Raw genomic sequence first — 25,681 nt, 5'->3', positions numbered from 1 at the left:
CGCTTGCAATGTGTTCTTTTAATTTTTACATTCCTACTAACGACCAATCTAATTAAAAATAATCTTGCAATTCAGCTTCACTACGATGCTCTAAAATATGCTCCGCTACAAGATCCTACAACTCTCCCTTTGGAATCACCTCAGCATGACGCCTGGTTTAGAATCGTGACCATCTCAGGATATACTAGATTCAATCACATCAAGGATTTCATAGGGGACAGGTTGATTGGCTAACTATAGGGGTCATGCTAAAGTGACCCCGAACAGGAAGTTGTTAGATCTTGTATTGAAGTGTATCTTTAACCATTAAAACATTGTTGTGAAGTGGAATTACAAGTCTTATTTTAATTAGCTTTTACTTACAGCTAGCGTTATTCTAAGAAATAGCCTTTATCAAGAGAAAGAGAAAAGGGTCGTAGTACCAGGGAAAAAGCACCAACCATATACAAAGGTTCAGTAATACAGACAGATTTCAACTAAAGACAAGGTTTGTTATAAACAATGTCTTATATAGACAACATTTTGTTTTATAAAAGTCTGTCATATTATACAGGTTTTTTTTTTACACAGATACTCCTATATACAGTTATCTGTTATACACAGTCATATGTTATATATAGGTTTCTGATATAGACAGGCCTTTCCTATATACATATACCGTATTCGCCATATTTAGCGCCCCTTTTCCTATATGCAGACCGATCCCCTCTTCTAGAAAAGGAGTTGAAGTTATATAAATGCCCCCCCCCCCCCCTGGATTGAACGATGATTTACAACTGTGTGATATGCTTATAACATCGACATTGTATCCCAGATTACATGAACTTGCGAGTCCTTTACATGTGAATTACAACATAATAATGTGTCTCAAAGGATAAAAGGCATATTTATGTTTCGTTTGACAGATTAATGGGCTATTAAGACAAAAAGAGTTGAAATATGGCTTACGTTTTTTTATGAGATTTTTCGTATACAAATTACACATTAGTTCCCTAATAAGTGGCCCTCTTTGTTATAATTTTTTAAGTGCCCTGGGCGCTATTTATGGTGAAAACGGTATAGGTTTCTGATATTGAAAGATCTTTACTACATTATACAGGTACCTTTTACATGATTTCAATATTGATGGCAAATCCCTGTAGATATGATTTAAGGTACATTACATTCAGTGTAGATTTTTGAAGTATATTAAATTTATATGATCAATTTATTGATTTTTATTCCATATTCATATTAGACTTGGAAACAGTCTCCACAAATTACAATTTTACACAAAGCTGAGCTTCATTAGAATATATTCTCTCCTTTAGAATATATTCTCTCCTTTAAGTCTGATTCCAGATCTGGAATTAGAATTCAATTTCAAAATTCTTGTAAATTAAATATATTTTACAGTAAAAAATGCCTAAATTTTACATGAAACTGATTGCATGTCAGCCAATTTTCATGACAATTGGGCAAAATTTGAATTTTAATCAGTTTAGAATGGCTTAGTACTATTTATGATTCCTAAAAGAAATCCTGCCATTGGTTCTGGTAATACCAGACTTTTCCAAATGTCAGTCTATATCCTAAATTTTTACCAATCAGTTTTAATTTTGGTAAATATACGAATTCACCAAAAATCATGAAAGTTAATGAATTGTAAAATGTTTGAAAACTCATCATTGTACGAATTCACCCTCTGTCATGTGAATGACGATTCATCGATCAGTATTCAAAAGTGAATTGCGAAAAGAAACCCTGACAATTAAGTTCCAAACAGCAAATTGAGAAATTCTACACCCATGAAATTTAACAATACAGTACATTTAGCCACTCTAGCCTTTAGATCCAGGGACAATAAAATTTAATTACAAGTTGAAATACATGAATCCTTAGAATGATGAGGTATATGACATGTTTAATGTCATATCGAACCCATCATGATCTTCAAAACAACATCATTACTCTGTTACGAAAACAATTTTTTTTACTATGAACAGCTATATCCTTATAAGATTATAGTTACTGAAAAAAATTGAATAACTGCATGAAGTCATTAAAAAACTGAGTTTCAGCTTTTTAATCTAGAATTTCATTTCTCAAATTGGAAATTTATTGAATTTGATATGACCTTGACATTTTAGAATTAAACAATCAGAAAAGCTTCCTTAATCTTTTAAGTTGATCAGTTAACTGGGAAAGTGAAAGGTTTCCATGGTAACCATTTAAAATCACGTGTGCGAAGGATACAAATGCATATATTGTGAAGGTTTTTGATCAGGGCTGCGATCATCATTGTGTGTTTATTGAAATGTAACAAACGTAATCTATTTATTTTCGTGCTGATAGTCTGCGGGTTTGAAACTGTTGCTTCCTGTATAGATGTTCTGGTGCCACTATCTGATGCTGGTGTGTTAGATATCTGTTGATTTTTGTTCATGTTGGAGATTTCCTTGACAACCATGTGCAAAAATAGCCAACAGAGATATGATAATGTTTCAATTTTTTTTCTTTTTAATGAAGGTCAGAACAGGAAGTGGGCCATTGGAGTCAAATCGCATCGATCCACAAAATTATGTTGCAATAGTCAAGGGGAGGTAATGCATTCAAAGCATCATAATTTTTATTTATAATTTTTTTTTTCATTTCTTAAATTTTTCTTCCTTTTCTTTTTCTAAGTCAACTAAAATAATTTCATCAAATTTCATCAAATGTTGGAAAGAAGATGAATTGTAGGTTAGTACATAACACTTTGGCTCTCAATATGGACTGGATAGAAAATAGGTCACTATGTTACTATTAATAGAAATCAATCAACTTTCATTGTATCATTTATAGGCTTTAGACTTATAAATCATAATTCTGTGATTTCAAGAAATTCCCCCATTAGCTGACATTTAAGTTATCAGATTAGTTTTAGAATGCATTGAAACACTGAAGACACTAACAAACAATTAGTGCTCCCTTCAGTACTTTAAGAGAAATAGCGGTAACAAACTTTAACTATCAAAATCCAAGATGGCTGCCTGGCGGCCATCTTGTTGACCGATCAGTCCCAAAAATACAATATGCACAACTAAGGGTCCTAGGGGAACCTACATATGAAATTTGAGAAAGATCCCTTCAGTACTTTTAGAGAAATAGCGGTAACAAGAATTGTTAACGGACGGACGGACGGACGGACGGAAGGACGGACGGACGGACGGACGGACGGACGGAAGGACGGACGGACGACGGACCACGGACGAAAGGCGATTTGAATAGCCCACCATCTGATGATGGTGGGCTAAAAATTGAATAACTGCATGAAGTCATTAAAAAACTGAGTTTCAGCTTTTTAATCTAGAATTTCATTTCTCAAATTGGAAATTTATTGAATTTGATATGACCTTGACATTTTAGAATTAAACAATCAGAAAAGCTTCCTTAATCTTTTAAGTTGATCAGTTAACTGGGAAAGTGAAAGGTTTCCATGGTAACCATTTAAAATCACGTGTGCGAAGGATACAAATGCATATATTGTGAAGGTTTTTGATCAGGGCTGCGATCATCATTGTGTGTTTATTGAAATGTAACAAACGTAATCTATTTATTTTCGTGCTGATAGTCTGCGGGTTTGAAACTGTTGCTTCCTGTATAGATGTTCTAGGTGCCACTATCTGATGCTGGTGTGTTAGATATCTGTTGATTTTTGTTCATGTTGGAGATTTCCTTGACAACCATGTGCAAAAATAGCCCACAGAGATATGATAATGTTTCAATTTTTTTTCTTTTTAATGAAGGTCAGAACAGGAAGTGGTCCATTGGAGTCAAATCGCATCGATCCACAAAATTATGTTGCAATAGTCAAGGGGAGGTAATGCATTCAAAGCATCATAATTTTTATTTATAATTTTTTTTTCTTTCATTTTTTAAATTTTTCTTCCTTTTTCTTTTTCTAAGTCAACTAAAATAATTTCATCAAATTTCATCAAATGTTGGTAAAGAAGATAAAATGTAGGTTAGTACATAACACTTTGGCTCTCACTATGGACTGGATAGAAAATAGGTCACTGTTACTATTAATAGAAATCAATCAACTTTCATTGTATCATTTGTAGGCTTTAGACTTATAAATCATAATTCTGTGATTTACAAGAATATTCCCCCATCAGCTGACATTTAAGTTAGATTAGTTTTAGAATGCATTGAAACACTGAAGACACTAACAAACAATTAGTGCTCCTAATTAATCATTTTCTGTGAGCTTGGTTTTATATCAACTTAGTTATGAAAGTTTTGAATTACATATTATATCAAGGCTTTACCAGATCATTTAACTTATCAAACTTATATTGCTTTACATACTAGAATTATAGTTTATCAAGCTAACAAGACATTACAGGATCATACAGTTTATCAATCTGACAAGACCTTACATGATCATACAGTTTATCAAACTAACAAAGCTTTCTACAATCATTTACATTATCATACAGTTTATCAAACCAACAAGATTACATGATCATTCAGTTCATCAAACTGACAAGGCTTTCTACTGTCATATAGTTTATCAAACTAACAAGACTCTATAGGATCATACAGTTTATCAAGCTAACAAGACTCTACAGGATCATACAGTTTATCAAGCTAACAACACTTTACAGGATCATACAGTTTATCAAGCTAACAAGACTCTACAGGATCATACAGTTTATCAAGCTAACAAGACTCTACAGGATCATACAGTTTATCAAGCTAACAAGACTCTACAGGATCATACAGTTTATCAAGCTAACAAGACTCTACAGGATCATACAGTTTATCAAGCTAACAAGACTTTACATGATCATATACTTGATCAAGCTGACATTGCTATACATAATTGAATATTGTTCTTAATCAAGCCAACATGCCCTGGCTAGATTAAATATACATATCACCGTGTCATAAGTACCGAAACAACATGATTTTCTCCATTGAATCAAGTTCTTTTTCAAATTTTTATACATATTTGTTTTAATTTTAATGAGGTTAACTATCAAACAGCAAAGAAATTCTTATCAGTTAAACTAATATATCAAGCTAGCAATGCTTTATAGAATTAGAATGTTTTTTGACAAAAATATTTGTGTGACTGATAAGTTCAAAGAAAATTTTGTATTTTGCAATCGGAGAATAAAAATTTCATATCATGCATCATTATTGTCTTCAATTCAGTGAAAAAAATGCACAGATTTTTTTAACCTAAAACGGATCAGGTTCTGTGTATAGATTCTTGCAATGTTTCCAAGACCCCGAAATTTTGTTCGATAGTAAACTATTTATATATGTCCCTCGTGGATATATGAGTTACGCCATAGTTATATACCAATGTATAATGGCTTCCAAGTCTACAATACATACAACTGTTACGTTTAACAGTGGTGATATATAGGGGGAGCCACATTACCTACCGTGTCCAGGATGTGTATCACCCCCTGTGATCGGAGGATTCCCGAGGACGGGAGAATTCCGGCAGGCGTTTCGTACATTGTCACACGTGTGTAGGGAAGACTCTGTACAACAACCGGTAACTCTTTACAAGCCACGGAGCTTCTTCTTCCGAGCTCTCCACATAGGAAGCCACAGAAATGTTGTCCTCAATACCTACTAGTATCGGTATATGTCACAGTAGGGATGTAAATGGGACTGCATTTTGGGAATAGTCCATTTTCTGTTTCCGTGGTAATGCTTCAGCACAGGGTTTCAGCCTACACTTGAAGAATAGTCCATTAGATACTCCAGGGTGAAGATGGTCTGTGTTGGAAACAGTGCTTAAAACTGTGTTACCCACAGAATTGATTGAATAGTTAGCTACTGAGGCAGTAGGTATCACTCTCAGGGACTGTGTACACTGGCATTTGTATTTTGAGAGATATTCTTCACTTTAAACACCTTTAGGCATAGGAACTCCTCACTCCCTGGGACTGTAGGCGTAGAACTTGTGTGTGTGGTAAGGGACCCCTGACTCCCCAATCCCTTGGACTGTAGGTGTAGAACTTGTGTGTGTGGTAAGGGACCCCTGGCTCCCCACTCCCTGGGACTGTAGATGCAGAACTTATGTGTGTGTGATAAGGGACCCTAGACTGGTTCCCGCCTCAGTTACCTCCCTTGCGTACGCTTCACTCAGGACCGGTAGCGAGTAGCCATCTTGAGTGAGAATTCCAACTCCAGAGTAGTGCGCATCATTTCTGCCCATGATATGTCATCATGGAGACGGCTACTTCCGTTAAGAGAAAATAACGTCATTAACATCGTTCCTATGAACACACTAAACTCTGTTAGCACGAAATGATTTCAAAACTTAAGATCTTATTTAATTTTGTTTATATATCGTTCAAATAAATTATTTATTCTTTACGTTAAGATCTGTCGCTTCGTGCGTAAAGGGGTTTCCCACGTCTAAAAAAAAGTGATACCAGCGAACCGGATATGTAGACTGACCAATCAAAAAAATCATCATGGTTACCCGCTACCGGTCCCTAGTGAGCGGAGCGCAGCCTGGCGGAGAGTAGAGAACTAAGGGAAGGGAACCAGTCTATAAGGGACCCCTGACTCCCCACTCCCTGGGACTGTAGGTGTAGAACTTATGTATGTGTGATAAGGGACCCCTGACTCCCCACTCCCTGGGACTGTAGGTGTAGAACTTGTGTGTGTGGTAAGGGACCCCTGACTCCCCACTCCCTGGGACTGTAGGTGTAGAACTTGTGTGTGTGGTAAGGGACCCCTGACTCCCCACTCCCTGGGACTGTAGGTGTAGAACTTATGTGTGTGTGATAAGGGACCCCTGACTCCCCACTCCCTGGGACTGTAGGTGTAGAACTTATGTATGTGGTAAGGGACCCCTGACTCCCCACTCCCTGGGACTGTAGGTGTAGAACTTGTGTGTGTGGTAAGGGACCCCTGACTACCCACTCCCTGGGACTGTAGGTGTAGAAATTGTATGTGTGGTAAGGGACTCCTGACTCCCCACTCCTGGGACTGTAGGTGTAGAACTTGTGTGTGTGGTAAAGGACCCCTGACTCCCCACTCCCTGGGACTGTAGGTGTAGAACTTGTGTGTGTGGTAAAGGACCCCTGACTCCCTACTCCAAGGGACTGTAGGTGTAGAACTTATGTGTGTGTGATAAGGGACCCCTGACTCCCCACTCCCTGGGACTGTAGGTGTAGAACTTGTGTGTGTGTGGTAAGGGACCTCTGACTCCCCACTCCCTGGGACTGTAGATGTAGAACTTATGTGTGTGTGATAAGGGACCCCTGACTCCCCACTCCCTGGGACTGTAGGTGTAGAACTTATGTGTGTGTGGTAAGGGACCCCTGACTCCCCACTCCCTGGGACTGTAGGTGTAGAACTTGTGTGTGTGGTAAGGGACCCCTGACTCCCCACTCCCTGGGACTGTAGGTGTAGAACTTGTGTGTGTGGTAAGGGACCCCTGACTCCCCACTCCCTGGGACTGTAGGCGTAGAACTTGTGTGTGTGGTTAGGGACCTCAGACTCCCCACTCCCTGGGACTGTAGGTGTAGAACTTGTGTGTGTGGTAAGGGACCCCTGACTCCCCACTCCCTGGGACTGTAGGTGTAGAACTTGTGTGTGTGGTAAGGGACCCCTGACTCCCCACTCCCTGGGACTGTAGGTGTAGAACTTGTGTGTGTGGTAAGGGACCTCTGACTCCCCACTCCCTGGGACTGTAGGTGTATAGAACTAGTGTGTGTGGTAAGGGACCTCAGACTCCCCAATCCCTGGGACTGTAGGTGTAGAACTTGTGTGTGTGGTAAGGGACCCCTGACTCCCCACTCCCTGGGACTGTAGGTGTAGAACTTGTGTGTGTGGTAAGGGACCCCTGACTCCCCACTCCCTGGGACTGTAGGTGTAGAACTTGTGTGTGTGGTAAGGGATTTCTGACTCCCCATTCCCTGGGACTGTAGGTGTATAGAACTAGTGTGTGTGGTAAGGGACCCCTGACTCCACACTCCCTGGGACTGTAGGTGTAGAACTAGTGTGTGTGGTAAGGGACACCTGACTCCCCACTCCCTGGGACTATAGGTGTAGAACTTATGTGTGTGTGATAAGGGACCCCTGACTCCCCACTCCCTGGGACTGTAGGTGTAGGAACTTGTGTGTGTGGTAAGGGACCCCTGACTCCCCACTCCCTGGGACTGTAGGTGTAGGAACTTGTGTGTGTGTGGTAAGGGACATCTGAGTCCAAACTCTCTGTGACATTTTGGTAACTTCAATTTTCACCAGATTTTGTGTTCTTACATGAAACTTCAAATTTACAATTCCTAAGACTACACTGAATTCCAAAATTATATACAAATTATATCCCTTTATTGCTAGTTTGACATTATATAACACAATAATCAATTTTTATTTTACCATGGGTGCATTTTAATCTACAGCATATATTTCCATTTGAAGTGACTGTGGACCAAAAAACAACTTAAAAAATTTCTACCACAAGAAACATAAAGTTTAATTTTAAAGGTTGAAAAACCTACTTTTAAGTCTGAATTCATTAAAAATGAGTTAAATCAATGTTAATGGTTCATAACCCCATTAAATTTTAACACTATAACGGACGCCGTTAGCCCTACATTACAGAAATTCTGCTACAACTGGTGTGGTTGCTTCACTTATATGCATGCTACAGGTTCACGGGCTGATTAATACTGTACGGATGACTCTTATTTTAAATTAAGGCAAGTTGTTTAATTAATTTTAGTAAAAAAGGAAGAGAGACGACATCGACGGCCATTTTCTATTTGATGTAACGCGTTAGAAACACAATATTGTCATTGGAAATTAGAGTTTTAATCAATGTACACAATATAGCTATAGAATTTAATTAAGTTTTTAGTAACCCTAACAATTAACCATACAATTTATGGAGAACTGATAATATATCAAACACAGAGTTTGATGACATATCGGAAAAGCTGATGTGTATAGCAGTTTGTTACAGGTCGCCAGACACAGTCAAAAGTGATAGCAAAAACCAGTACATTTCTCAGTAAAATTGATAGTACAAGTGGAACCTCCCGAAACCGATCATGGTCGGTGCACATAATTTCGGCCGGTTTAGAGAGGGTTCGGTTTGGAGAAGGTGAACCGAATACCGATCATTACGATCAGGATTTAATCGATCGGAAGTCGTTTTTTACACTAGTGTACCGCATGTATGCCTAGTGTTCGTTAAAATACCGACCGATATTGATTGTTAATGTGAATGTTATCACAAAAGTAGAGAATCATACGTTTAAAAGGAATGGATTACAACAATCTTGATTTTGTTACCGTTTTATAAACGTAGTTTAGTTAGTTAGTTGCGTGAATGTTCTTGTGGATGTTCTCGTCTGCACTAACCTACATACGGCCGATCGCTTCCGGTTACGTCAAGAATCAAATTAAATGGTCTAATTACACGATGATCAGTTGATGTCGGTCATTATATGACATAGTCATTTTCTAAAAAAAATTACATGGCTTTGGCTTCTTCATACAGATAATTTACGACATATGTAAATAAAAAAACCCGTGTGATTTGAATACGAAACTATCTCTTTATTACTAGCTCTGCTTGTTTTCTTACAGTAAACAAACCGCGTGCACGTGGTAGACTTTTGTTAAATATCTAAAACAATAGACATGATTAAATAATTTCACCACTATCTCGGGTATAATTACCGTGTACCTATAGCCTTCACATCTGTATACATGCCCCAGGACATGGCATGCGACAACTATTGTACAGGTACGTGTGTATTTCACGGTCGGTTGCTCAGACCTCAATGCAATCTATCGGTGTCGCTCAGGTAAGGCCGGTTTTCAGAAGTGTATTTTAGTTACATTTGACTATTCCGATCTCAAAATCGGTCCGGTATTCGGAATTGGGAGGGATCGGTTTTGGGAAGTTTTATATACTATTAATAAAGAGGAATTAATTCCGTACATGACATCCATGTTCGGTTTCTAGAGGTGATCGGTTTTGAGAAGGTTCGGTTTCGGGAGGTTCCACTGTACAGACCAGTACATTTCTCAGTCAGAGAAAAAAAAATTGAAAATATACATAAAAATACAACGTACAGATCAACTGTCTAACAGAATTTTACATCAATGTTATACACAGCCAAAACGTTATAGTACAGACCAGTACATTTCTCAGTCAAACAGAAAACATAATGACAATAGACTATATAGTGTAAACAGAAAACATAGTGACAATAGACTATATAGTACAGACCAGTACATTTCTCAGTCAAACAGAAAACATAGTGACAATAGACTATATAGTACAGACCAGTACATTTCTCAGTCAAACAGAAAACATAATGACAATAAGACTATATAGTACAGACCAGTACATTTCTCAGTCAAACAGAAAACATAGTGACAATAGACTATATAGTACAGACCAGTACATTTCTCAGTCAAACAGAAAACATAGTGACAATAGACTATATAGTACAGACCAGTACATTTCTCAGTCAAACTGAGAGCACAGACCAAAACATTTCTCAATAAACTATATAGTACAGACCAGTACAATTTCTCAGTAAACTGAGAGCACAGACCAGTACATTTCTCAGTCAAACAGAAAACATAGTGACAATAGACTATATAGTACAGACCAGTTACATTTCTCAGTCAAACAGAAAAACATAGTGACAATAGACTATATAGTACAGACCAGTACATTTCTCAGTCAAACAGAAAACATAGTGACAATAGACTATATAGTACAGACCAGTACATTTCTCAGTCAAACAGAGAGCTACATAATGACAATAGACATTTATAGTACAGTACATTTCTCAGTCAAACTGAGAGCACAGACCAAACATTTCTCAGTCAAACAGAAAACATAGTGACAATAGACTATATAGTACAGACCAGTACATTTCTCAGTCAAACAGAAAAACATAGTGACAATAGACTATATAGTACAGACCAGTACATTTCTCAGTCAAACAGAAAACATTAGTGACAATAGACTATATAGTACAGACCAGTACATTTCTCAGTCAAAACAGAAAACATAGTGACAATAGACTATATATAGTACAGACCAGTACATTTCTCAGTCAAACAAAAAAACTTAGTGACAATAGACTATATAGTACAGACCAGTACATTTCTCAGTCAAACAGAAAACATAGTGACAATAGACTATATAGTACAGACCAGTACATTTCTCAGTCAAACAGAAAACATACCGTAAAAAACTTGTGTAATTTGCGCACTTTTTCTGTACAAAAATAAAATTTGAAGTTGGGGGTGCGCAAATTACATTAATAGAGTAGTTTTAAAAAATTTACGGGGAAAAAATCTGTCCATTCTGAGGGGTTGGCGATCTATGAATGTTGAGGTACCGCTCTGTGTATAGTAGCCATTTTTATATAATAAAAGATATTAATGATTGTAAAAACAATGCCTCACCTATTATAGTGGATTATCTATGGCTAATTGAAGTGTTAAGTTATGACCACGATGTCGTTGTTTACATTTGCCCCGATAATTTCAATGGCGACTGACTGAAAGCATGGCTTCTACTGACAGCAAGAGATGTATACCCTGTACACCTCGTAGTGTAATGGGACAGCCACAATCAGTGACTTTGGCCGGGTCAATGTAGTTTACCTGTATTCTTTTAGGGTAGAGAGGCTATAGAGAGAGTCTGTAGAGAGTGTGTGTGTGTATACACAAACATGTTTACCCCGGCTGCAGGCCGTGCGCAAAAAGTCAAAACACACACGTGGGATTTATAAGATGCCTAAACTGACCTATATTTAGGACTTTCAATAAGTGATTTGCAATTGCATTACTGCAGAAATAACAAGCTTACAAGATTAGTGACATTTTCAAACCGTTTTGGTGTATATAATTAGCCTTTAGCTTTGCACATGAAACTCCGTAGGGCTCGACTGTAGGCCGTGTGCAAAGAGTCAAAACACACGTGGGATTTATAAGATGCCTAAACTGACCTATATTTAGGACTTTCAGTAAGTGGTTTGCAATTTTATTACTGCAGAATTAAAACAAGCTACAAGGTTAGTGACATATTCAATCGTATTGATAAATATAATTAGCCATCAGCTTGGATCTGGTACCGCACAGGTAGTGAGTTTACTCACAATGTGATTGTTGCAAGCTAACGTATCCGCTAGCCGATTGCTGTTGATTGTTGTTAATGATCTCAAACACACTAATTACTTATTGTGACAATTTTAAAAAATAGATTCTAATCTTTTTGAATATTCCTGATAACTATTCATGTGTAAAATCTCAAAACATTGACATGTGCATGGAGTACGGCGAACCGGACCGCCGATGTTTTGGACATTGCAAGATATTTTAGTTTCAGGTTACGGTGGCCAATAAAAGAAAACAAACACAATGTTGTTTTAATATGTTATTTCTTCTTAATACAATACTTCTTTGTGAAAGTTTTCAAGCATTTCTGGGATTATTTTGCATTGAAAATTGTCACCTTCATACATCGATTTTGGGACTCCCTGGACATCGTTTTTCCCCCAAAAAATTGATGCGCAAAATATATTGATAGTAGATTTTTTTTCAGCATTTTCAGCCCTAAAAAGTACCTGCGCAAATTACACTGGTGCGCAAATTATACAAGTTTTTACGGTAATGACAATAGACTATATAGCACAGAACAGTACATTTCTCAGTCAAACAGAAAACATAATGACAATAGACTATATAGTACAGACCAGTACATTTCTCAGTCAAACAAAAAACTTAGTGACAATAGACTATATAGTACAGACCAGTACATTTCTCAGTCAAACAGAAAACTTAGTGACAATAGACTATATAGTACAGACCAGTACATTTCTCAGTCAAACAGAAAACATAATGACAATAGACTATATAGTACAGAACAGTACATTTCTCAGTCAAACTGAGAGCACAGACCAAAACATTTCTCAGTCAAACTGATAGCACAGACCAGTACATTTCTCAGTCAAACTGATAGTACAGACCAGAACATTTCTCAGTCAAACTGATAGCACAGACCAGTACATTTCTCAGTCAAACTGATAGCACAGACCAGTACATTTCTCAGTCAAACTGATAGCACAGACCAGTACATTTCTCAGTCAAACTGATAGTACAGACCAGTACATTTCTCAGTCAAACTGATAGCACAGACCAGTACATTTCTCAGTCAAACTGATAGTACAGACCAGTACATTTCTCAGTCAAACTGATAGCACAGACCAGTACATTTCTCAGTCAAACTGATAGTACAGACCAGTACATTTCTCAGTCAAACAGAAAACATAGTGACAATAGACTATATAGTACAGACCAGTACATTTCTCAGTCAAACTGATAGCACAGACCAGTACATTTCTCAGTCAAACTGATAGTACAGACCAGTACATTTCTCAGTCAAACAGAAAACATAGTGACAATAGAATGTCCTCATTCTCAAGCTGTAGCAATGCCAAACAAACTCAAAAGGAACAAAATTTGATTCTTTAATATGACATGCACTTGTTGATTGATATGAAACCAATACTATGAAGGTGTTCATGATGCATTATCATCACCAGCTTATTCATCCCATTTATTGATATTCATTCCATTTGATATTCATCCCATTTATTGATATTCATTCCATTTGATATTCATCCCATTTATTGATATTCATTCCATTTGATATTCATCCCATTTATTGATATTCATTACATTTATTGATATTCATCACATTTATTGATATTCATCACTTTTATTAATATTCCTTATTGTTATTGGTATTCATCACTGATATTTTACGAGAAAGTTATCAACTATAATAATTGAAATAATGATTTTTCATATTTTTTCTGGAAAGGAAAACTGACATATTGATATTTCATATTTTACTGGCAGAATGGAAAACTGTAAGTACCGTATTTGAAGCCTCCATTTCACTTACCTCAAAGCATACAGAAAAAAAAGGATTTATTTCTTTATTTGATTTCTTTTTCAAATTTATTCCATGCAGTGATTTTGTGAAGCAACCCTTGTTGTCTTTAATCATTTTAGCGCCCGGGGTACATACTGGGTTAAATATGATAATAAAAATCAAATATTACAATAATAAGCTGACTTTAACTCTTTAATTTTAAATGATGTTTTTTTGAAAAAAAAAGAAGAAAAAATACACAAATCTATAAAACAAATGATGCTATAGGAAGCAACAGGCCCCTAAGTCTCCATGTTTCTTTTTCACATTTTAGAAACAGCCATCAAATAAAACAATAGATCATCGGAGAAAAACTTGGTCAAAATTAATCAATAGACTGCTACAGAGTGTCGGACGGGGAGCAATTTACTTCCTGCCTATATATGGGGATGTGCGATGAGGTATGGATCTGGCTACTCGCTATCTTCTTCATCAAACATTTTCCTCGCCGGAATCCAGACACCAAATGTATTAGTTTAACGAAACACAATGTACTCCGACCAGAGTTCAAACCGAGTACAATCGACCAACGGTGACCGCTGCAATAACCATATTTTTTGGTAGTAATACACGATTCAAGGTCTCGAATAACATATATAGTGGCTACGCCTAAATATGGAATATCTAGAAGCGATATCGGCGCCCACGGGAAATCTTCTAAAAAGTAGCACAGACGAAATGATTTATGTTCGTTTCTGTTCCAACTACTCCAGCTGCAGTGAGCTGTGAATTTTTTTCAACAGATTTTTTCTTTGAACTTTTCTTACTGAATCATTATACTAAAAGCTAAAGAGTCTTCTATTTGGCTCTTAGAAATCATGAAACAGTCTTAACTTTAAAATTATCTTTAAAGCTTCGACTCACTCAATTGGCTTCGCTAAAACTTAAGTTTAAGGTGGTTTCATGTTTACTGAGCTGAAGTTCTTTTTATCAGATTTGCCTTTCAGCAAGCCTTCATTTTGAAAGGGTGTGAGCAGAAACAAGAATATTTTTTTATTTGGTCTTATCAATCCATGATGACAGATCAATGTGTGAAAACCATTAACTATCGTACCATATATAATAATTTGACCTTTTTCAACCTCATTCATTTAGTGCTTACGGACACTAAAACATACTTATGGGCCCTATAACAATATAAAATATTTTTCCTCTCCTCTATAAAGTTTTACCACAAAAAATCTAACAATCTGTTTTACTGAACTGATTATTTTTATATAAGAACAATACTCCTTCTGTTTATGTAAAGCTTCAATCTAAATTGTAATATTCCACTAAATGTCACATTCCTCTTAATGTCATATTTTTGATATATATATATATATATTCACATTCCTCTTAATGCCATATTTTTCATATCTTCACATTCATCTTAATGTCATATTTTTGATATATTCACATTCCTCTTAATGTCACATTCTTCTTGATAATCATATTCCTCTTAATGCCATACTCTTCTTTATAATCACATTCCTCTTCATGTCATATTCTTCTTTATTATTACATTCCTCTTAATGACATACTCTTCTATTTAATCACGTTCCTCTTAATGTCATAATTTATTGAAAGTACTGTCAATCAAATATTGATTTCTTAAAGTAAAATTTGACTTCAAGCTATTTTAATAGAATGTAACAACCAACTTTCGTACTTTTAAATGTATTTCCTGAATATTTGCTGTATTGAGCTGTTTAGCATATCAGTTGGCTTTAAAATGAATTCTTCATTGCATTAGCAGGAGATTCTGCTTGTCCAGCTGAAAGCCTTTCACTTTGTTTGCATTACAAATTTATGACACTGACTTGATGAAACCGATCAAAGCCATGCTGGCGCCCGACAGAGCTAGATACACAAAGCTGAGTGAGCGTCACAACCCAGAACAAACACATTGTACTTCTCAGTGCCTTGATAGCATATCACAGGTGTAAGAGGCTGTAGATTAAATTCATCTACTTCTACCAAAGCATGTTTCTTTGGCTCAGTCGCAGCATGTTTCTTTGGCTCTGCAGTCAAAGCATGTTTCTTTGGCTCAGTCGCAGCATGTTTCTTTGGCTCTGCAGTCAAAGCATGTTTCTTTGGCTCAGTCGGTAGAGTCATATAGTTTTTCACACTAGAGACCCAGGTCAGATGCCTGGTCGGGGCCTTAAACAGGAATGTGTATTTTCTACGGTTCTTCTATATACGTCAGAGATCTTTAAAAGAAATAGCAGTCAAACCCGACTCAGACGGCCATCTTGATTTTTTTGTCAGTCCATCTCATGATTATATAAGAATCAAATATCATCGTACTGATGCATAATTTTTTAAAAAGAGAAAAAATCAAAACGACGGAATTCATCATTGCCTTAATGTTTGTGTCGCAACTTGATTGCAGCCTTACTAAGCATATTCAGCAGTATTCAATCCAGACAACCTTGAATGAATGCAAGGTGAAACTATTTTAAGAACATTGAAAACCTGGCTTCCTAACTAAAACCTAAATGTCATGAATCTGAATTTCAAGAAATTTAGAGTAAGTCGTTAGATACATCTTTAGAAGCGCTTGACCTAGTCACCTTTAAAACAGATCAAGGATCCTATCTATCTGGCGTTATAGACTTTAGCTGACCTTAATTGTTCCAAAGGGCAAGATGTACTGAAAATTACGAATCTCTTACCATATAGTACATTTATGCATTTTTTTGAAAAAAATATTGTGACTTCACTGTATCAATAACATAGAATTAAAGGCCCACTACCTTTACGAAACAGCTTTTAATTGCAAAATGGAAATGCAAAGCAAGATAGATAATTTTGTAGAGTCACAAAAGTTATTATTTTTTTTTTTAAACTACATGTATCATCACCTTCTGAATAATTTGATGAAAATAAACAAAATGTTCATTTTTCGTAACACGGGTCGTTGTCATTTCCAGCTGTCGTCCAAATACAACGCGGTAGTTGACTATAACTGCGCCAGTAGGCAAAAGAGCGAAATGAAACTCCACAGTTATCATATATTACGCAGGAAATCTTGCATATGTTTCGTTTTGTAACCTCATCTTACACCATCGATTTGCAATTTCTTATGTTATTAATGTTTTTAAGAAACCTTTAAATTTTTCTCCGGAAAGATAGTGGTCCTTTAAATACTGTATTTTCCAAACCAGTATAATCATCAGTTAATGAACAACATGAACACTTTCTTAAAGTTATTTTTAAAAATAGGTTTTATCTAATATCTGATGAAGTTGAAGAGAAAAATTTATGAGGTTAACTTAAGTTTTCTTTTGGTTTTGTGTCCTATGAAAAGCCAGGACCCTCTTAAATATACAACTTCTTGAAGAATGAGATTTCCTCAAGCGATATATTTCATAATGACAATGCATTGCTTGAGATTTTCATCAATTTGAGATGATTTATGCAAGTGGACCCAGGTTATTGGTGTTCCATGTTAAGTTAAATGTATGGAAAAGCCTGAGTACCCAGAGAAAATTCCTTCAACTACCTTCCATAAATTTTGTTTCTGCATCGTAAACATGTAGATGTAAGGGAGATAACTAGAACTGTGATAGAACAGATAGAGTTCAGACCTCTGTTCAAGCCATATTTGTCTCTAATAATTATATAGAAGAGGTTCTCCTCATCAAATAGAGCACTTAATTCCCTGTACATATGTAAATAGGGTAACATTTTTTAAGTTCTAGTTGAAATATTTATATATATTTTGTAGACACTACAAGAAATGTAGTTATCATGTCACAAAATTATCCATATGTCATATTCCCCTAATTATATTTTCCTATTTATTATTTAATTAACAGATAAATATACTTCAACAACTTTAATCACCAAATAAAAACAACATTTTGACAACTACATCCTAATTTCTATTTTACTTCTTTTTTTAAAATTTAATTTTGATAACTTGAATTCTGAAACCATGCATGCTCCATCAATTTTCATTTTTTGTTTTACATAAATGTGTAAAGTATTTTGGAAATGTAATAGATGCAGATAAAGATATTGAGTTGAGTTGATAGTTGTTCATAGAAATTGTTTTTAATAAACAAACATTTCAATTTAAACAAACATTTCAATTTATCTTAGTAATTTCCCTTTCCTTTTTTATTCACTAAGCAGTTTGACAGGATATGGTTTGGAAAATTTATAAGAGTTGTGTCCCTTTATCTACAGTCATGCCAATGTATGGCAGTAGATTTTAAAAGCTCCTTCACATTTGTGTACTCAACAGTAATCATTTACAAACAGTAACAAGTTATTACAAATATCTAAAAATACCAAAATGATAAATGTTTATATATCCTTGGAATTTCAGCTGTTGACGATGAAATATTGATCTTGATGAAATACCTATTACCTTCCGAAGAAAGTTAAAACCTTGGGACTTTTCCCGTAGGAAATATTCCCGGAGTAAATCCATAATCGTTTCAGTAAAATAATATAGCACTAGTATGTGTCAAGTCGTCATGGCATTAAATGTGTCAAAAGTAGGTCGATACAGAACTAGATCGTCATGAAATTCTGCAAATTATTATAAAATAACATTCTATCATCTTTTAATTTTTCTTTTCATAAAAGTTATTTACCTATGCTTCCTTTTTTAACCAAAAATTCAATAATGAGACAAAAACAACTATAACATTTATTTTTCATATTAAAACAATCATCATTTAAAAATCAAAATTTAAATCTAAAGAAAGTTTTTAGCTATCCGAATTAAAATTAACTCTTTCAGGAGTGTTTGCTTGGGCTTTATATATCCTATTAATAGGTAAGGTCTTTTTAGGACGACCTTTCCTGTTTGCAATGTGTGTTTTGCGTGTAGGTATGTCTGTATTTTGGGAGGCTGCAGTATAAATTCTTGTAATTCTTGAGCTCTGGCTCTCATTGACAGTTTTCTGAACTACTATATGTGTAGTAATATTTGAATGTTGTAGGTTAAATAGTTTTATTTTATGCGATGGCCATTCGATAAATGCTTAAACTACATTAATCATCAAAATGTTTTTTCAAGATTCAATGAAAAAAAACCCAAAAAAAACCCATTTTGATTCAAATTTACAGTCAAAAGAATGCACAAGTAAATATCTGGCAGATTTATTAATTTTTTTTTTTTATTTGTTTACGTTTTTTGGTGATTTATTATTTTGATTTGTTTTGTGTTTTAATATTTAAAACTATCAATAGACCATTTAACACCTTTAATGTGCATTAAATGTTTCCAAAAGCAGTTATATCAGTCTACATTACACATGTCCCATTGTTTATTACACCTGCCTGTTTTAACGAGGTAAAAAAAATCGTGATTGTTGACAGGACCACAAAAAGGGTTTGTCACCACGGTGTATTACATATAATCAGATAAAACAATGTCTAAACGGCTGTTCATCAGATAAAAATAAAGCCAAAAAGGCTGTTGAAGTCTACGTATTTACTAAGTTCAGATTCACTGTTAAGCTGATTCCCTCCCGAACGTCGACGGCTTTGATCTTTGACGCATAAGGGAATTAACATTGTGTTTAAGTACCGATATGTTTACCCCGTTTTATCGTCGACAATCAGTCTGAAACTACAGACACGTTAAAACAATACATGTATATATAGATTTGATATTGACGAATGTCTGACTGGAGGTTGAGACAAAAGGTTTACATTACATCATGTCCATGATCTATGATCTAGACAAAAACAATAGGTATGTACATTACATAAGGTCCAGGATCTAGAACAGTGTACCCTAGGGTAATAATGTTGTTAAAATCCTATTGACCAAAATTTTGTCAAAATAATTACCAGTTACATTTTTGTTCAGGCTAATTTCATTGATTTTTAGTTTAAAACAAAGCAAAAAAACAAAAAACAAAATTCTTTTAGAATTATATCAAAAATAACTTTGTATAGTTGTAAAGAACTACAAATGTTTTATTAGGTTTGGTAATTATCAATTTTTCAAATATTTTGTTACATTTTCAAAAAAAAAATTCAAATCTTCGCTATTTAAATATATTGATATGTAACATTCTGTGTCTGGAAGAGACTTACATATCATTGTTTGTAAATATCTCATGATATGGCCTACAGGCTTTTTAATCTTCATCTATCATTTCTCCATTAAAATCCATTAAATAGCATGCATGGGAGTACAATGAATGAAGGTGCTCATCAAATTAAAAGCATGCAAGAAGGTTTAAATTGAAGAAAAACAAAGACAATGATGCTTAATCAACCAGAAGATGCCTTGCATGCAATTCATTGTCCCCAACATCAAAACCAGCCTCTTGCTTCATCCTCCAAAGCTTTCATTTTGCAAATTTCAACTGGCTCCTGACTTAATTCACTGATCTTCCACACTTTCAACTTTGACCTCATTAAATTCTTTATAACCTTGACCTGGTAAAACTAAGGTGATCTCCAAGATCATGACATCTACTATGTAAGACGTAAATTGAAATCATACTTATATTGGTAAATTAAACTTTGCCATACAACTATGTTCTCTTGTGATGTTTTACCAAATTCATATGACCTTGGTAAGTAATTTGACCTTGTGAACTTTAACCCTGTTCGTTAACATAATTTTTAACCTTGAAGAGGTGTATTTGACACCTAAATTTTTATCCATGAGACCTGGAAAACAAATAATGGGACTTCTAAACCCATTTTCATGACCATGGAAGTGGCCTTGTGACCTCTAACCTTTCAAATCTTATAACCTAAATATTGGCCCTTGTAATCTTGTCTTTCCACACTTGTGACCTTGAAACATGGACATATAACCTCTAGTCTTTCCATCCCTGTGACCTTGAACTGTGGCCTTGTGACCTAGTGTTTCCGCTCCTGTGGTGACCTTGAAATGTGGACTTGTGCCATTAATCCTTTCCACTCTCATGACCTTGTGATCTCTAACCTTGCTAACATAAATGACCTTGAAGAAAAGATTGACTTACCATGATGTGTGGCTTGGAGATGATCTGACTAAGCTCTTTACTAAGGCTTGCATATTGGTCTGGACACTGTGACAATAGGGCAGACACCTGCAACAAATCAAATGTATACAATTAGACACAAAAACAATTATATTTCTATCCTATAATTATGATTTCATTAAGAAGATCAAACGATTAAGTCACCATTTTGTTACGCCCCTATGTGGTCTTTACAGACAGGGTTTCACTCCAGATTATCAACCAATCTTCAGTCAGTTTTACTTGTACTGATATATTTTGCTATAAATAGGAAATAAAAAATCAAAGGATTAAAATAATCTTCTTTTTGAGCAAATAAACAGGATTAGACAATAAATTCAGCATCTCTCTCCAGCATGTGGCAATAGTGATGCATAACATCACAATGAAATGGCAAAAATAATTCACCTCTGAACACACCTTTAGACTCTTCCAAATCAAGAACTAGAACAGTTCACTTTGAAATTTCAGGGGTAAATGATGTCCAGAAAACTTGATAAGCAAAATTATGATTCATGAATTGTTTAACCTATACAGATATCAAACTTTATTCAAGCCAATAGGCATTGTTCAGGGGTGCAGCAAAATTGTGACAAGAGGCCCAGAGGGCTTGTATCGCTCACCTGGTTTGTAATGTCAAGTCATGTTCTGAATACAGGTTCATTGTTTCTTTTCTGAAGGAATTTTAATATTTACCTCTGATTTCCCTATTGGGCCCCATCCCTCCTGCCCCCGGGGGGGTCAGAGCCAAAATTTATACAAGAGCTATTCCCCTTCCCCCAAGGATGTTTGTGGCCAAATTTAGTAACAATCCATGCAGAACTCTAGGACAAGTAGCGATTTATAGGATTTACCACTATTTCCCCTATTGGGCCCCGCCCCTCCTACCCCCGGGGGGTCAGAGCCAAAATTTATACAAGTTCTGTTCCCCTTCCCCCAAGGATGTTTGTGGCCAAATTTGGTTACAATCCATGCAGAACTCTAGGACAAGTAGCGATTTATAGGATTTACCTCTATTTCCCCTATTGGGCCCCGCCCCTCCTACCCCCGGGGGGTCAGAGCCAAAATTTATACAAGTTCTGTTCCCCCAAGGATGTTTGTGGCCAAATTTGGTTACAATCCATGCAGAACTCTAGGACAAGTAGCGATTTATAGGATTTACTCTATTTCCCCTATTGGGCCCCGCCCCTCCTACCCCCGGGGGGTCAGAGCCAAAATTTATACAAGTTCTGTTCTCCTTCCCCCAAGGATGTTTGTGGCCAAATTTGTATACAATCCATGCAGAACTCTAGGACAAGTAGCGATTTATAGGATTTACCACTATTTCCCCTATTGGGCCCCACCCCTCCTGCCCCCGGGGGGGTCAGAGCCAAAATTTATACAAGTACTGTTCCCCTTCCCCCAAGGATGTTTGTGGCCAAATTTGGTCACAATCCATGCAGAACTCTATGACTACTAGCGATTTAAATTAAATGTTGACGGACGGACGGACGGGACGGACGACGGACGGACGGACAACGGCGCCTCGCCATGACATAAGCTCACCAGCCCTTCTGGCCAGGTGAGCTAACAAGTAGTGATTTATAGGATTTACCTGTAATTCCCCTATTGGGCCCCGCCCCTCCTGCCCCCGGGGTTAGAGTCAAAATTTATACAAGTTCTGTTCCCCTTCCCCAAGAATGTTTGTGGCCAAATGTGGTTACAATCCATGCAGAACTCTAGGACAAGTAGCGATTTAAAAGGATTTACCTCTATTTCCCCTATTGGCCCCGCCCCTCCTGCCCCCGAGGGTCAAAGCCAAAATTTATACAAGTTCTGTTCCCCTTCCCCCAAGGATGTTTCTGGCCAAATTTGGTCACATTCCATGCAGAACTCTAGGACAAGTAGCGATTTAAAGGATTTACCTCTATTTTCCCTATTGGGGCCCCGCCCTTCCTGCCCCCTGGGGGTCAGAGCCAAAATCTATACAAGTTCTGTTCCCCTTCCCCCAAGGATGTTTGTGGCCAAATTTGGTCACATTCCATGCAGAACTCTAGGACAAGTAGCGATTTAAAGGATTTACCTCTATTTCCCCTATTGGAACCCCGCCCCTCCTGCCCCCCGAGGGGGTCAGAGCCAAAATTTATACAAGTTCTGTTCCCCTTCCCCCAAGGATGTTTTGTGGTCAAATTTGGTAACATTCCATGCAGAACTCTAGGACAAGTAGCGATTTAAAGGATTTACCTCTATTTCCCCTATTGGGCCCCGCCCCTCCTGCCCCCATGGGGGTCAGAGCCAAAATTTATACAAGTTCCGTTCCCCTTCCCCCAAGTATGTTTTTCTGGCCAAATTTGGTCACATTCCATGCAGAACTCTAGGACAAGTAGCGATTTAAGGATTTACCTCTATTTTCCCTATTGGGCCCCGCCCTTCCTGCCCCCTGGGGGGTCAGAGCCAAAATTTATACAAACTCTATTCCCTACCCCCAAGGATGTTTGTGGTCAAATTTGGTTACAATCCATGTAGAACTCTAGGACAAGTAGCGATTTAAAGGATTTACCTCTATTTCCCCTATTGGGCCCGCCCCTCCTGCCCCCGAGGGGTCAGAGCCAAAATTTTATACAAGTTCTGTTCCCCCTTCCCCCAAGGATGTTTTCTGGCCAAATTTGGTCACATTCCATGCAGAACTCTAGGACAAGTAGCGATTTAAAGGATTTACCTCTATTTTCCCTATTGGGCCCCGCCCTTCCTGCCCCCTGGGGGTCAGAGCCAAAATCTATACAAGTTCTGTTCCCTTCCCCCAAAGGATGTTTGTGGCCAAATTTGGTCACATTCCATGCAGAACTCTAGGACAAGTAGCGATTTAAAGGATTTACCTCTATTTTCCCCTATTGACCCCGACCCTCCTGCCCCCGAGGGTGGTCAGAGCCAAAATTTATACAAGTTCTGTTCCCCTTCCCCCAAGGATGTTTGTGGTCAAATTTGGTCACATTCCATGCAGAACTCTAGGACAAGTAGCGATTTAAAAGGATTTACCTCTATTTCCCCTATTGGGCCCCGCCCCTCCTGCCCCCTGGGGGATCAGAGCCAAAATTTATACAAGTTCCGTTCCCCTTCCCCCAAGGATGTTTGTGGTCAAATTTGGTAACATTCCATGCAGAACTCTAGGACAAGTAGCGATTTAAAGGATTTACCTCTATTTCCCCTATTGGGCCCCCGCCCCTCCTGCCCCCTGGGGGTCAGAGCCAAATTTATACAAGTTCCGTTCCCCTTCCCCCAAGTATGTTTCTGGCCAAATTTGTCACATTCCATGCAGAACTCTAGGACAAGTAGCGATTTAAAGGATTTACCTCTATTTTCCCTATTGGGCCCCGCCCTTCCTGCCCCCGAGGGGTCAGAAGCCAAAATTTATACAAACTCTATTCCCCTTCCCCCAAGGATGTTTCTGGCCAAATTTGGTCACATTCCATGCAGAACTCTAGGACAAGTAGCGATTTAAAGGATTTACCTCTATTTTTCCCTATTGGGCCCCGCCCTTCCTGCCCCCTGGGGGTCAGAGCCAAAATCTATACAAGTTCTGTTCCCCTTCCCCCAAGGATGTTTGTGGCCAAATTTTGGTCACATTCCATGCAGAACTCTAGGACAAGTAGCGATTTAAAAGGATTTACCTCTATTTCCCCTATTGGACCCCGCCCCTCCTGCCCCCGAGGGGTCAGAGCCAAAATTTATACAAGTTTCTGTTCCCCTTCCCCCAAGGATGTTTGTGGTCAAATTTGGTAACATTCCATGCAGAACTCTAGGACAAGTAGCGATTTAAAGGATTTACCTCTATTTTCCCTATTGGGCCCCGCCCTTCCTGCCCCCTGGGGGTCAGAGCCAAAATCTATAAAAGTTCTGTTCCCCTTCCCCCAAAGGATGTTTGTGGCCAAAATTTGGTCACATTCCATGCAGAACTCTAGGACAAGTAGCGATTTAAAGGATTTACCTCTATTTCCCCTATTGGCCCACTACTAGAGGGCCTGTAGGTGAGCTAACAAGAGGCCCAGAGGGCCTGTATCGCTCACCTGGTTTGTAATGCCAAGTTATGTTTTGAATACAGGTTCATTATTTCTTTTCTAAAGGAATTTAAATATTTACCTCTATTTCCCCTATCAGTTCCCGCCCCTCCTGCCCTTGGGGGGGGGGGGGGGGGGGGGTCAGAGTCAAAATTTATACAAACTCTTGTAAAAGTTGGTCACATTCTATGCAGAAGTCTAGGACAAGTAGTGATTTATAGGATTTACCTGTAATTCCCCTATTGGGCCCCGCCCCTCCTGCCCCCGGGGGATCAGAGCCAAAATTTATACAAGTTCTGTTCCCCTTTCCCCAAGAATGTTTGTGGCCAAATGTGGTTACAATCCATGCAGAACTCTAGGACAAGTAGCGATTTAAAGGATTTACCTCTATTTCCCCTATTGGGCCCCGCCCCTCCTGCCCCCGAGGGGGTCAGAGCCAAAATTTATACAAGTTCTGTTCCCCTTCCCCCAAGGATGTTTGTGGCCAAATTTGGTCACATTCCATGCAGAACTCTAGGACAAGTAGCGATTTAAAGGATTTACCTCTATTTTCCCTATTGGGCCCCGCCCTTCCTGCCCCCTGGGGGTCAGAGCCAAAATCTATACAAGTTCTGTTCCCCTTCCCCCAAGGATGTTTGTGGCCAAATTTGGTCACATTCCATGCAGAACTCTAGGACAAGTAGCGATTTAAAGGATTTACC

The 25,681-nt window shown here is 37.4% G+C and overlaps 1 protein-coding gene across 9 annotated transcripts in view; it reads right to left on the bottom strand.

Moving 5' to 3' along the window:
• LOC138307937 (peripheral plasma membrane protein CASK-like) overlaps nucleotides 1-25,681 on the bottom strand; it is a 203,639-nt gene that overhangs the window by 37,392 nt on the left and 140,566 nt on the right. For all 9 annotated transcript variants that reach the window (XM_069248867.1, XM_069248868.1, XM_069248865.1 and 6 more), the window contains one exon: nucleotides 20,929-21,015. In XM_069248867.1, the coding sequence (XP_069104968.1) occupies nucleotides 20,929-21,015 (87 nt within the window). The remainder of the gene's footprint in view (nucleotides 1-20,928; nucleotides 21,016-25,681) is intronic.

Source organism: Argopecten irradians, chromosome 14, assembly GCF_041381155.1.
Source record: "Argopecten irradians isolate NY chromosome 14, Ai_NY, whole genome shotgun sequence".
NCBI lineage: Eukaryota > Metazoa > Mollusca > Bivalvia > Pectinida > Pectinidae > Argopecten > Argopecten irradians.
This window is presented reverse-complemented; position numbering and strand designations above follow the sequence as displayed.